This window comes from Lemur catta, chromosome 17 (assembly GCF_020740605.2).
Source record: "Lemur catta isolate mLemCat1 chromosome 17, mLemCat1.pri, whole genome shotgun sequence".
Taxonomy (NCBI): Eukaryota; Metazoa; Chordata; class Mammalia; order Primates; family Lemuridae; genus Lemur; species Lemur catta.
In genome coordinates, this window is record NC_059144.1 from 45,638,034 (window position 1) to 45,652,758 (window position 14,725).

At 44.2% G+C, this 14,725-nt stretch overlaps 1 protein-coding gene across 1 annotated transcript; it reads right to left on the reverse strand.

Annotated features, from left to right (window-relative positions):
* Positions 1-484: 484 nt before the first annotated feature.
* CBLN4 (cerebellin 4 precursor) lies at positions 485-8,197 on the reverse strand. Its single transcript, XM_045528151.1, has 3 exons — positions 6,566-8,197; positions 3,470-3,586; positions 485-1,834 (listed from the first exon to the last, which is right to left on the reverse strand). Exons 1-3 carry the CDS (start codon positions 6,854-6,856, stop codon positions 1,637-1,639), a joined length of 606 nt encoding a protein of 201 aa, XP_045384107.1. The 5' UTR covers positions 6,857-8,197; the 3' UTR covers positions 485-1,636.
* Between the last annotated feature and the right edge of the window lie 6,528 nt (positions 8,198-14,725).

Below are 14,725 nucleotides of genomic sequence, written 5' to 3' on the forward strand. Positions count from 1 at the left end.
CTCCTTTAAAAACAAGCCTGTGATCTTCTGTTTGTCTTTTCATGTTGAGGAAAGGGCAGAACTTTAACCCAAAGTCTTCAGTTTGAAAACATTGGTCTTTATGCTCCTCATCACTCATTAATATGTGAGCACCCTCTCAATATTTTGGGAGATCTTTTTAAACTTAACTTCCTAACAATAAGTCCTTCTGAAAGAAGAGTTTACTAAGTTCATTGATTCTCTTTTGGCAAGCTTGCAACTCCTGAATTTGGACAGATTAAACCGAGTAAAGATTTCCAATACTGATTCTGAGGACATTACCTGAAAATTCAGAAAGCTTTTCTTAAACTCCAGGAAAAAAGAAATGAGAGGAAAGGAGGAAGAGAAGGAGACAGGGAGGGAGGGAAGGAGGAGAAAGGAAGGAAGGAAACGAAGAAGGGAAGGAAGAGGAAATAAATCATGTAGAATATGTATTTCCAAAACCAAAAGGAAAAAACAATTCAACTAACATATATTAACCTTTATTCTATAACAGAGACATAAATAATTTTATGAATTCATATGACCTATACAAAAGACAAAATAAGATATTGCACTAAATTTAGATATGGGATATTTGAATTTAATATTAGCTAAACAGATAAATATATACAATTTAAGGAGTTAAGGCAAAACCAGATGATACTTCAAATACAACATAAGGTTTGAAAAATAGGTATAATTAAAAACAACAGCATCCCACCACCAGTTAATAAAGTGGTCATGTCTAAGGAAAAAAAAATCCCTTAGGTTTTTAATAAAGTGGTTATTATCAATCATGTTAATTAAAGTTGAGCAATAAAGTATAAGATCTCGCTCAGAGGAGGGCTGTTTTGCCAAGGTTTGGGGACTGAGCACTTACAATTCTGGTGAGCAACTTTTTCCTTGTCAGATTTGTGATTTATTCCTCCTATTAGAAAATATAATTTGGAAAATATGACTCTTTCACATATATAATTAAAATACAACTATGAAGGGGTTTTTTTTGTTTTTTTTTTTTTTTGAGGGAAGTCATGTTGATGATCTCATCATAGTCAAGGTAAATTTGCGGGCAAGCCATTCATTACCTTATTTGTAGAGAAAACACAATGCCAGTCACTGAAAAACAATTCCCAGTTACCTTAAGAGAACAAAACAAACTAATTTCAAAGGAATAAAAACAAGTGTAGTCAATATATCAACACAGTATATAGTTCTTTGGCAGTATCACACTAACCGTTGCCTGAAGTCAGAATTTGAGAGTTTTCTAATTCTTAGACCCGGTTGCCAGTCTTTTAAAAATAAACAAATAAAATTCCACATCTGCAAAAAATTCAGTAATCCCAGGAAATTAAATTAAGAGTGAACCTTGCAGACAGCTTTTTGACTGTTACATTTAAGCATAGATAGGTATTATCTGCTTTGAGTCCCAATCCAAATATACTGAAACACGTACACACACAAATAATCCGTGAAACTCTGTATTGGTTCAGACAGGTCTAGAATCCTTAAAGGGAATCCATATTCACCCATGAAAAACCAATAAAAGACATCAATCCAATGATGAAAAAAATGTTCGTCCAATAACTCAGGGGCGGGCCACCCCTCACCTGGATAAACATCACGGAGAAATCAAATTCTATAGAGGGAACACCAGAAAGCCAGAGAACGTGGAATACTGCCAGCCTCCAACCAAATTACCTTTCTCCAGTTTTAGGTAAACCTTATCCTCTTTATCCAAGTAGAGTAGGACTCCATTAGTGGCGGCTTCACGAGTAACATCTTTATCCCCAGCAAAGGCAGATATTACTGGTTTTCCATTTAACATCAGGTTAACCTAGAAGAAAAAAAATCACTAAAAAGTTCCCTTTAAAGTTAAAACATCTACTGGGAATAATAAATAATGTCGAAGATGTCAGACCTGGTAAAATACATGATGTTCAAGTATACATCCCCCTCCTTTCAAATTAGCCAATTGTGGGGTCCATAGCTTGTATGTCTGCTGAGCTGGTTTTTTAAAAAAAAAAAATTCCCACAGGAATTTCCTTAAATTCCTACAAAAGAATACCATCCATGGGGAGAAACCCAGCCATGTGAAAACTGGCTTCCCCTCAGCACAAAATCAAACTTACTACTTTATTTACCTCTTGCACCCAACAATCTTTTGGTAAAAAAGCAGGCGTGTAGCTTCCCAGTGAATTCATGAAAAGACACACTGTGCGCATTGACCTGATGAACCCAGATGCAGCCAGACTCTGCCAACATCCTTGCAGGTTTCTGTGCAGCTGGAACATGCACAGTGCTGAAAATCATTTGAAATAACAAAGTGTGTGTGTGTGTTTGTGTGTGTGTGTGTGTGTGTGCACGTGCATGCACACACACATGTTGATTTCTTTTTGTTTTCCCTGAGAAGAAATGCGTATCAAAAACAATAATCACCACTGCCACTAGAGATTTTATTGATGAATAATTAGCAAAGAATCAATTCCAAATTGTATTAATTTTTTTCTATATTACAATTTTTATTACACTGTATCTAACATTATATAATTTCTAAATATTGGGGCTTGGAAAAAGCTTTTCTAATTGAAGTAAGTTTGCTTACTAGATATTCATTTTTTTATATTAAAAGTAATACTTAGTACCTTAAATCTGATGCTGATTAATTTACCCATTTACTAGGACATGTAAATGTGGTAGATGAGTATGTAATCTATCATTCACATGGACGTAATGTACAATATAAATACTGGGCATAAGACAAAAAGTTATCCTAGCATTCCATAGACATGAATTAGTGTCATCTGGCATTAGCACACTTGCATATTACAGGAATTAACCTCATTGTTGCCTTTGAGTGTAAAGTCAAGCCCATTATCTTAGAAAGCAGAACACAAAATATATTGTTAACTGTGGAATTGCAATTGGTAAGAATTCACCAGCATCAGAGTAACTGAGGATAAATGGAAGCATAAGTTCAGCACATCCTTTGAAAAAAGCATGTTGAATAGTTGTTCCTTCATAAATTTATTCTTAATAGTTAACCAAACCTCCTAATTTTTAAAAATAATAGGAAATTTGTTTTATTTAGTATGCACTTGTAAAGCTCTGCTAGTCTTACAAGTTTTTTTCCTTGCAAGTTCAAATACTTTCTATACATGCATTAAATAAAATCATGATCTTATACAGAGATTTCTGTCAACAAATTTTTACTAAACCATGCTTTTTAAGTATTTGGTTGTTATTAAGGCAATAACTTCAATTGTTTATTTTCTACATGCTTTTTGTCACATGCCTTAATGGCTGTTATAAAGAAGAAAATTAGAAATTAGTTGTTTTAAAAAATAAACAATAAAGATGGATGTTTATTCTATTAATGAAAAAATGTCTTTGGATAAATCCTTAGATACATAACCCACTAAAGATGAACTCAGTTGGCCAGGGTAGAGAAGGAATGGGTCAAAGCACATACCTGGATTGTTTGGCTCTGGTAGACCTTAATGACATGAAAACTGAAACTGTAAATTCCTTTTCTTGGTGCTACAAAGACAGACTCCAGCGTGAAAAAATTACCCACATTTACTAGGATCTAAAAATAAAAATAATAAAAAACAGTACATTATTACCGTATTTTCCTCTGTAAGTAAAATAAGTTTGCTTCATCCCTCCCTTCCTCCCTTTTTTTTCTTCCTTCTTTCCTTCCTTCCTTTTCTTCTTTCTTTCTTTCTTATCAACAACTAGCTTAAGAACCCACAAAGAACAAAACATCTAGTTCTATTTCTTTCCTCGTAGCTAATCTGGAAAATGGACTTGTGTCTTAGAAGATGCTTATGTCTTTTAAATGACATAAGAAAAACTAAAGTAACTGCTTTGTATTCATGTCTCAATTTCCAGCAAGGCCCAATGGCTCTGGAAACATCTAGGTAACATTTGAGGGCTTATAAATATTAGCTTTACCTTGAGAGTCAGATAAAAGGCATCTGCCACGTGTTTACATTCCTACCTTCTACAAGCCTTTGCAATGTCCAGAGGTGACGTTTCTAAGCCAGCCAATCGGCATCCATGGACTCTGCAGTCATCCCTGGACACACAGAGGCATGGGCACCCCCTCCACTGTGTCACATAATCCTTGACACTGAACAGTTGGTACACAAAGTGATCTGAATGCCTGGCCCTTCCCTGAGCCTCCGCCAACCCTCTCCTAAGATCCATAGCCATTTTTTTTTTCACTCCTGTGCCATCTAGGCCTTAATTATAATAATTTGGCAATGACTCAGCCCTTGCAGGCTGCCAAAGAGTACAGCATGAATAAGGATAGTCTATGAAATAGGTGGCCTTTCCCTGTATCTCCCAGGGTTGTGCATTACCCTCCTATCTACCTGCTCTTTAAGTTCAAGGGTCAAAAGTGAAATTAGGCAATGTTTCCCAAGAAAGCAACAATGCATTTTGTATGCCAAGATGTTTGGCCTGATTCTATTGGTTATGAAATTAAGTATAAATTTCAATAAGTGACCTCTTACACTAAATTTGCAATGTCACATAGGTAAGTTCCTTCCTATGAGAAGGAAAGAGAGAGACCGTGTGCAAAATATAGGATTTCTTCCATTTCTCTCCAATAATAAATCTATAAGTAGCATTAAAAAAATCAGATATCCTTAAAAAGATACATCTCCCATATACCAATGACAATCTGCTACTATGTCTTTTAAAGACTACATTCCTGCCAGTATTAACACATTTTCAAGCCTCTTGCATAATTCCCTAAAAACGTACTATTACCTCTGAGCAATATAACAGAATATAGTGACAGGCGGATGTATCAGGCTCAACACCTAACTTAAAATTCATGTACATATATAATTTTATTCTGAGATTTCGGAATCTTCCAAGTAGGCATCAGATTTCTTTTCTCTGCCCTGATGATAGATGATCTTTCAACAACAAGTCACCAGCTGTGCAATAACCCCAACAGAGGCTTTACAGGGAATTTTCTTTTCAAGCACATCTAAAATAATTTGAGGTGTTTAGCAGGAACTTCCGGATTCAGATACAAGTAGCGTAATTCATTAGCAATAATGGAAATGGCTGATTAGTGTTGACTACACATAAAGCTGGATGTTGACTCTACATTGTAATTGGACCATCCAGGCACATCAAGATTTATAACTAAAATGTGTCTTGTTGTCTCTAAGATGCATGGCTCCCTGAATAGAAGAACAAACCCTTTTCCTCTTCTAATTGACGGAAAGGTCATTGAAAAGAACACCTCATACAGAGAATAGTGCAATGTCCACAGTATTTGAACATTTAATTAACGCATTGGAATACACACCAGGAGTGGTGCTGGACTTTATTTCCATCGAGATGGAAAATACTGCACCAAAACGCCAAATGGAGCTACTTAATTCTTTAAAAATCATGGCTATCAAATAGTAAGTCCCCAGAGAGACATTCTCTGTCTTTGGCCAGCTGGAGAGTGCATTACTTAGGAAAAATTAAGTAAAGAAATGCCTAAGTAAAGAAATCCTGTAACAACACTTAACCTGTGCTCCTGTACATTGTGACTTCGCCTACACCTGTGAACTGTGGATTTAGAATTTTAAAAGACTCTGGGTACTGTTGGGGTTGAAATTAAAACTCCCGAGTCACTTTTCTTCCAAGACCCCTTGCTACAGGTAAGCCAACATCCTGGGGTTTCTCATCATGCCAAACCACAGAGCACCAGGTCACTAAACAGAAAACACAGCTTTCACCAGGTCCTCCCCCATCCCCTACCCTCAACCTCAAAGTCTGTCTTTCCTCAGCAATTTGCAATTCTCTGGAAGGCCAGGAGTCCAGAAAGGGAGAACCAGCTCCCCAGCGCTTCCCTACGGGAGCTCGGCGCAGTTGCCAAATTCCTTTTCCTCCCCTCCTCCGCAACTTTTCTCTAAGTACCGCGTTCTGCCTACTCCAAGGCAGCGGCAGCAGCGCCTGGAACGTGTTTGGGGACCCTGGCAGCGGAACCCAGAGGCGAGATCTGACCCCCGGCCCCCGCCCCCCGCCCTCTGCGGCCGCCTGCCAGATCTCTGCAGAGAGTGTGGAGGCCCCGAGCTCTCTTTGGGGAGAGGCTTTTCTACCTGGGAGAAACAAATCAAACGTTTATCCCGCGTCCGCGAGAGCGCCACAGGAACAGCCTCGGCGACACCGGCAGAGGAGTCTGACCCAGGGAGCCAAGCTCTGGCCAAGAGATCGCGATGTCCAGGGACCAGATTCCCCTCAGCTGCTGCCGACCTGTTGCTGTTAAACTTGTCCTGAGCTCTGCTGCCCGCCTCTGCGCGCCCGAGCCTGTCTCCCACCGCCCCAGCAGCCTCTTTTAGAGGCCAGGAGGGAATGGGGGCCGGGTTGGGTTGGCGGGGTAGACGTTAGAAGTTTCAGGCCCACGACATGTTTGGAGAGGCGGTTGCTTTAAATGACTCCCTCGCCCCAATATCCCAACCACACCGCCTTAGCCTGGGCGGGCAGCCTCGGTCGGTTGGAGGTGCCTGGAGACCGCCCGCCCTTCAGTGCCTCGCGTCCCTCCGGGTCTGACCTGATCAAAGTAGATGATGCGCGTCTTGTTGCTCATCTCGGATGGCTCGTGGTTGGTGCTCCGCACCGCCGAGAAGGCGACCTTGGAGTTGGCCGCCCGGACCGATATCCCCAGAGGGGAGGAAGAGGAGCCCTTGGAGTCTGTTGCCGGGTTCGAGTCGCATACCACCAGACACTTGCCCTCCAGTACGATGGGCTCCGTGTCGTTCTGTGCCCAGACGGGCAGCCCCGGCAGCGTGAGGACCAGCAGAACGGCCGGCACCACGGACAGCGCCCGGCGCCCGGAGCCCATGGTGAGCCGCTTGGGCAGCCGCAGCCGGCTGGCGCTTCTGCTCGCCCGCGTCGCCTCCTACCCCGGGATCCCGGAGCTCGGGATGATGCCAGTGGCTAGGTCGACAGCGTTGCAGGAACGACGGCGGCGGCGCGCACACTTCCACCAATTCTGTGGTTCGAAGTCAAAGTCTCCCTTCGAGCTCTGTCGCTGGCTCTGTTACCTTTGTCCTTTAAGGAGCTCATGCAGAACCCCCTACCCTACCCTCCTCCGCCCAAGAATCAGCCCTGCCTGGGGCCCCTGTGCCCACTCTTGTTCCTAGACATCTAAAAGTCATCAAACCCTCGCATTCACGCCTCAAGGGAAAATAATAATAATAAATTCTCACCCCAAACCCAAGCAGCACCAGATAAACCACAGAACAGGAAAAACAGAGGGGACGCAAAGAGAAGCCACAGCGTGGCGGTGCCCAGTGCTGCGAGTGTCGGTCCTGTAGAGTCTGGCTTGCGGCAGGAACGAGTTACAGAGGCAGACGGGGTTTCCAGGACCGAGAAGAACGCACGGCTGTGTTTATGGCCAGGACGCTAGCGACTCCCACTTTCGCTGGGTCAAAAATTCCCCAAAATCTGGTGCCACTCAGAGATAGGAAGGTAGTCAGCAGCTAGCCGGGCGCCCCGCACCGAAAGCACACGTTCGCGGGATCAGTTCCAGGGTGCTGGGCGCAGGGTGCAGGGCAGCTCGTCCGGCGGGGTCCTCTCCTGGCTCTGCTCACGCCCCTAGTCCCTGCGCACAACTTTCTCTCTCCTAGCGCAGCCCGGAGAGCGCCAAGCGGGCACACGCGCGCTATTTATAGGAGTGCAGCGTCCGGCTGGGGCTGGCTTATTGCTCAACCCGCGGGCTCCGGGGAAAGGGGGAGAAGGCGTCTGGTGACCCCATCCGAGCAGCTCCCTCCTGACGTTTAACGCACCGTGGAGCAAGCGGGGCGCACAGCGCTGCTGATTGGCAAGGTCCGAGGCCACTCGACCCCCGAGAGCGCGCGGCGCGGAGGGCGTGTGCCCAGAGAGTGGGGCCCACAGCCCCGCTCGCCCAGCTCCGCGCCTGCTCGCCTCCTGGTCGGTCTGGCCCCGCCGAGAGTGCTGCGGCTCCGCTCGCCCCTCCCCAGCGCGGGACTCTGCGGCCGAGCGCCCGCCGGGCGGAGCGCGGCGCTGCCAGACCGCGCTGCGGAGATGGAGGGGCCGCGGCGGACCCGCGCGGCGCGCTGCCCCGGGCCGGGCACCGGCCGGCGTCCAGACCGCGCCTGGCGGGGAGCCGGCCCCGCCGAGCCCTCGGGCCCGCCGCGCTCGGGGAAGCCTGGGGCGGCCCAGACCCGTGGGGGCGGCGGGGAGGAGGTGCCCGATTCCTTCCTTCCGCTCCGGGAAGAAGAGCCCCAGAAGCCGCGGGGCGCGCCTTCACACCCACACCGCGAATCCACCCCAAGGCCAAAATAAGGGTGAGAGAGGGAGTTGACTCAGCCAGAATAAGTGCTCTGAAACCGTGCCACCCGAACAAACAAGCCAACCCCGCTGCTGAGAATACGGCATCCTTCGCCCCTTTTGACGCGCCTCCCTCTCCCGCGACACCCACTGCCGTCTTGGCCTCTGATTGGCAAGAGTTGCCGTCCTCTTCCGCAGCCACCACGGGGAAGGGCGGCTCGTCCCTGTCTGCGACGGGCTGCGTGAACCTGGCCAGGTCACTTACCCTCTCTGAGAGGGCGGCACTTGGCAAACTCCAAGGTCCCGTGAGCTTTCCCGTCAGGGATGTTTGGGGTCATGGCACTTCCTGCCTGAACTCCTCCTAGACTTCCAGCTCCGGACGGCAGGCAGCGCATCTTTACTCCAAACAGCGTTCTCCCCAGGCATTCTGAGCTCCTAAAACTGTGTTGACGAATTACTAACTGAAGGGATGTTTGTTGAGGGAATGGGATGGATGGCTCCCTGTCCCTTCCTGACTGAAGGGCATCCTCACTAGCGTGGCATTCAAACCTTCCACAACAGAAGCCAGACCTGAGTCTCCAGAATTGTCCCCTCACGTGGTCCTTCAGGAGGGCTGGGTAGTGTGCCATAAGCGCCACATTCCTTTTGGCACAGTTCCAATTGTTACCATTGGAGATACTACTACTGGTTGGTAATTCCCCAGCCCCCACCTCCCTGTAATCTCTAAGCTAGGGTTGATACTTGGTGCCATAGAGGCCTTCAGATTCTGCTCCAGGGGGGCCAGTATCAGTTCTGATTGGCAGGTGCTGGTGCCATGCTATTTGTTACAATGTCGAATGTCATTAAATCTAAGCTGCAACAAAACTGGTAAACTGGTGCCTTCTGAGGACGCCACCATTTGCCTGGCTTTGATGCCCCAACCTGAGCCCAGCCCAGCTTTTCACCTCTCTGCACTTGGTAACTCCCTTCCAGCTTTTACCACCACCGTCTTCCTGAATGACAGAAGCAACTGCTTCTCATTTGATGCTATCGTTTGAGGGCAGGTGCTGAATCGAATTTAGTTCCTTTTTTCCTGTAGGGGTAAGCACTCTGCCTTCCTTGTCCCAGACAGCTGTTCAGTACCTAAGACTTGGGCTGTTCAATTTCAGGCTGGGAGGAGTTTGGGGGGAAACCTCTATTGACTACAGAGTTGTTAAATGTGAAATAAACTATCTTCCCCACCAACCCCAATGTATTCTCTCTGCATCCTTTTCTTCTTCGGGCACTTCCTTCCTGCAAGAACTCAGATTTTAAAAACTTCTTCCTTTCCTCCTCTTTCCCTCACCAAAAACCTATCATTTGTAGTCCCAAAATCTAGCAAGTGACCATGTTAGGGACTCAATAATTGCTTAAGGAATGACTGAAAGCTTGCAGATAAAATGTAATTTATCATTCATCTTATAGTATAAACTGGTTTAAATGAGTCTCTCTCGGGAATATTTAAATCCAAAGCCTCCTGGGTAATTGGAGATGAAAGTCTTGGTTCCTTACTAAAGGATGTTCTGCTATTGAAGGTGTTCTGAAGATGTGGAACACAAAATTTTCTGTGGACTCCTGCTAGGAGAAGCTAGCCATCTGATACTGTTAATCAAAGAATCCTGTCTCTTTTTGCCACAACAGTTGATTGAACAGGGATAGCCCCCTGGGTTCAAGGGCTGTCAATCCATTTGCTACCAGAAGTCCATGACTTGTATTGTATGAAGCCAAATTACAGACTTGTTTTGTATGAAGATGGTATGGTGGAGAAAACGAAACAGGTGACCAAAAAATATTTTTTAAATTGGTTTCGGAATTTGAAAATTGTTTGAGACAGTTCCTCTAGATGGTGTCTTCCAGTCACCACATTGGCCAACAAGGTACATGTTTAAGACATCAGCGAGCAGTAAGACTTCTTGACAGATGATGACTTGACCAGATGAGTTGAAGCTGCCAGATTTTCTCTCTCTGGAATCTGGATAAGATGTAGAGAGAGCTTCCAGTAAGCACTAGGTGCTGCAGAGGCAAAGTCTGTAGTCTCCCAAGCTGGATATGGACACTTAGAAGTCACCCACAAGTGGAAGCAATCCCAATTCCTACTCACAAGAGGTCCAGCAACACGTTTTCCTAACATTGGGGTTTTTTTTTTTTTTTTTGGATCCTCCTGTATCCTTGCGATGAAACCCATTTCACTTGAGCTAGTTTTAGTAACTTACTGCTCCTTGTCATCCATAATCCTCATTAGAACACTGTCCGGAAATCATACCACAAAAGGCCATGGATCTGCTGCCAAAAGACATTAACAAATACAATCTCCTGCCTATAGAAAACGCTTTCCCAACATTTTAGAAAAGGAGGCATCCCTGCTCCCCAGCCCTTACTCCAGCACCAGTATCCTCAGGAGAAAAGAAACAGGATCTGGACCAAGTTTCTCTCCAACCACAGCACAGTTCTGTTTCTTTTGTCTTTTTCTTTCTCTTTTCTCTTTTTTCCAGTTGAAAACATGCTATTAGAAGACTTAGCTGTGACCCAAATATTTCCCTTCTCTGATATTCCCATATTATGCTTGATGCCTAGGATTTTGTTGTTGTTGTTGTTGTTGTTGTTGGACCTTGAGAGATGAGGCAAGAATGCATATCACTTCTCTGCAGTTGAGCTCCACTTTAAAGTAAATTGGAATCTAAACGGACCTTGCATAGGAAAGCAATATTTCCGAGGTCAGGAAATTCGATGACTGCTTGTCCAGCTATCCCTTAGAGAAACCAAGTTCCAAGCAAGCTTAAGGCAGCAAAGATCCATGAGCAATTTTCTGATTCTGAAGAAAATGTATCTAAGAAGGCAGAGACAGATGCACAAGGTGTTCAGCTCTAAGGGCCCCGTCTGTGGTTGAATGAAAGAAGACCCCACGCATCACGTAGCAGAGACAGCCACAGGCCAGTCGTGCACAAGGCGGGAAATCGAGGGAGATTGAGCAGTGAGGCTTGCGTCAGACCCACACAGAGGTCCACTGAGTCACTTAACTGCCCTTTCTTTGCTCTATCATAATGGTTATCAACCCAAGCAAATGCTCTTCTTCGAGGGAGAGTAAGTAGCTTAAGAAGAAAAAGTCTTTGGAATAACCAATATGTGATTATTTATATATTCTGGAAAGTTCCAGAGCCATGTTGTGTAAATCTTCCTGGCTCCTTTTGGAGACAAATATGGACTAGTTTTGCATGAAGACATATTGTGGAAAAAACTCATTGGATGATTAAAAAGTATTTTTTAGTTGGTTTTAGAATTTGAAAATTGTTTGAGACAGGTCTTCCAGATAGTTTCTTCCAATCACGGCATTGGCCAACAAGGTATGTGTTTAAGACATCAGCCAGCAGTGAGACTTCATGACAGATTTTGATTCCCCTTTTTGGTCTTCCCATAATATCTGTGCTTGTCTCAGTCATTAAATTTATCACAGTTTTTTTTTTAAGTTGTTGATTTATTTGTTTTGTTTTCTATGGATTAAAAACTCCTTGGGAGCACAGAACTTAGCTAAGAGTAGGTATGCATAGATTAATTAAAGGTTACTGAATAAAGTAGCTTATCTATGCTTTTATTTCTCATAGGGGAAACAATATAACATTTAATCACTATGACATAAGTATGATAGGAAAAGAAAAATGCTTTCAGAAGTTTTGGATGGCTTGAAATGTCTAGTCTGCCCTTAGTAACTAAGAATGAAGGCCCAATGAAACACGAGGGCATTTAGTGGAAGGACCACATCTCACAGGGTCCAAGGGCAGAGTTGAACCTGAGGCTGTAGTCAAACCTTGGGGATGACCCAAAATGTTGCCCCTACCTCTCTCTCTCTTTCTCCTTGGCACATCTGCATTACTCTTTGGCTCATTACAATCTACCTTTCTCTGAGGTTCACATGAGGAAAAATGGCAACTGACACCCCCAAATTTCATATGTAACAGCCATCCACACCGAGGATGCCCCTACATCCCAGAGAAGAGATGCATTGCCCCATTAGGGTTCAGATGCCCAGCCCTGGATCCATCAGCTTGGCTGGAGAAGCAGAATTACATTGCACACACAACTGATTCTCCAGCAATGAGGTTTATGGAAAATTGGGGCAGGAGGATGGAGAAAGGAAAAATCCTAGAAAGGTGAGACAAGTAATATGTGGTAAAATGAAAAAGAGCAAGATGCAGGTTAATTTCTATTGTGTGATTCTGTGCTAATACCCTGCAAGTGTGTACAGATATGTATGTGTTTCAATAAGCAGCAGAAAAATTATTAAAAGCTAGACAGCAAATTGTCAAACTTTAAGGAAAGAAAACTATTAATTTTACTTCAGATGTTTCTTTATTATTTGAATGGTCACAGCAATCATATGTTACATTGTGACTCACGTGCAATCTATTACATTAAAATTTTTTTCTCCATAATTTAAACTTAATTAAAATTTAGAGAGGAAAGAAACTGATGTCCTTTCTCATAGGTGGCTTTGGTTGAACAGCAATTTCCCTTCTTTTGTTATATTGATCCAACTCTAATAAATCATTCATTCCAAGTTTAAGAAGATGCTAAGACATATATAAAAAGCCTTACAGTATACTTTTAAGAAAAAAATTACATTGCAACTGGTAAAGCTCATGAATAGTATCAAAATTTCTGATTACATTTTGGATTCAACTTGACTTTTTATATCATGTGTTAGCATTCAGGAAAGCCCCAGCTCAGTGCCGGGGGCATGATATGTGCCTGTACACTTTGTGTCTACTGTGTAGAGAAGAAGGGTCTGGATGTGGGATCTGAACCACTGGGTCTTGCTTGTAAGAGTCAACTGGGAGGCTTATCACTAATGCAGACTCTCTGGCTTTATTCTGGCATGTTCTGTCTAGGGAATGGGAATTTGTTTTATTAACTAGCACTCACAGGAGTCTGCAGCAGAAGATGCTTTGACTTTGTAGCTGTAGATCTATCTGTGATAGATCTGTCAGGGTGGCAGTCTGCTCTCAGTTCTTGGTGTGCTCTTGGCTGAAAAAATGACCAGACACACCAAAGTGTCATGCCCGGCCTCTTGGTGGACTGTTATCCTAGTCCTTCGGCTCTTTGCTTGGAAAAAATCACAAGCAGGGCTGGTGCCACAGAGTGACCACAAGGAAGAAGCAGTTTCCCACCAGTAGCTTTTTATCATGAAATGAAACAGGTCTGTCGCCACACATGGAGAGAGAAAGACTGATTCACTGACTGACTTACTGACTAACTCTCTCTCTGGGAATTCTCAAGTTGTTTCCTTTTATTGGCCTGTTCTGGGGAAGGGCTTTCGGGAGGTGTGGGATGTTACCAAATGATTAACAGGTATTCTTAAGTTTGTACCTATATATGTGAGCTTCTTGAAAAGTCCTGGCGGGGCGGGGGGATGAACCACAACGGAAATTTAAGCTAATAACATAATAATTAGCCTTAGGTTACTCTAGGTCACTTTCCAAATCTGATTATGCCTAGGCTGGGGAATTCCCAGATTGGCAAAGCATTCCCTCCTTCCCCAGGTGTAGCAGTTGCTGGGGATAGGATTATGGGCGGGGCAGCACCAAGATGGAGTGCCCGTCCTATCCTTCTTCCCAGGTGGGACAATTGCTTGAGGGAGCACCAAAGCAGGGCAGGCTTGTCCCTAGAAGAGCCAGCGATCCTACCTATCTATTGAACATGTCTATGAAGAGTCCATCTGTAGTCAGGCTGATGAGCCCTATGGTTAAAAACCAGGTACTTAGGGTCAGCTCTGCCTCCTGTTAGCTTTGTGGCCCTGGGGCAAGTTACAAACCTTCCTTCAGCAAAGAAAATTGCAATTATACAAATAACACTCAGTCCATAGTCTGTTGTGAGAATCAAATGGGGAAATTTAAGCTGAGCACTTAGCACAGTGCCTGGCGCACAAGAAGGGCTCAATGAGGGCTATTAATTATTATCACTAATTTATGGACTCTACTAATGACTAAAGGTGAGCGTCACACCACAGTGTGACCCATAAACCAAGGCCCATTCACTGTTGGGCAGCAATGGCTACAACTTAACCTCACAGACACCGTAACGGGGGAGAACAAATGTGCCCAACTGTGGGAGACAATCAAGGTTTAGATGCCCAGACAATAATCAAGGCTGAATTTGCAGGGCAAGCATTATAGCTATGCTTGTAATTCTGCATAGCTGAAGTTCTTAAATGAAACTAAGGCACCAGGCCCATTTGTGAGCTCCCTGCAGGGGATGGATAAAAAGTTTAATTTTTTTTCTTTCTTCCCTATTTTCTTAATCATTGTGTTTCATCTGACAGAAACATTGAGCAGAAATAGATGGATTCTCCAAAAAGGAAATTATACAGAAAGTCAAGAACAGCTGGTCAGAAACAGTCATCACAGCA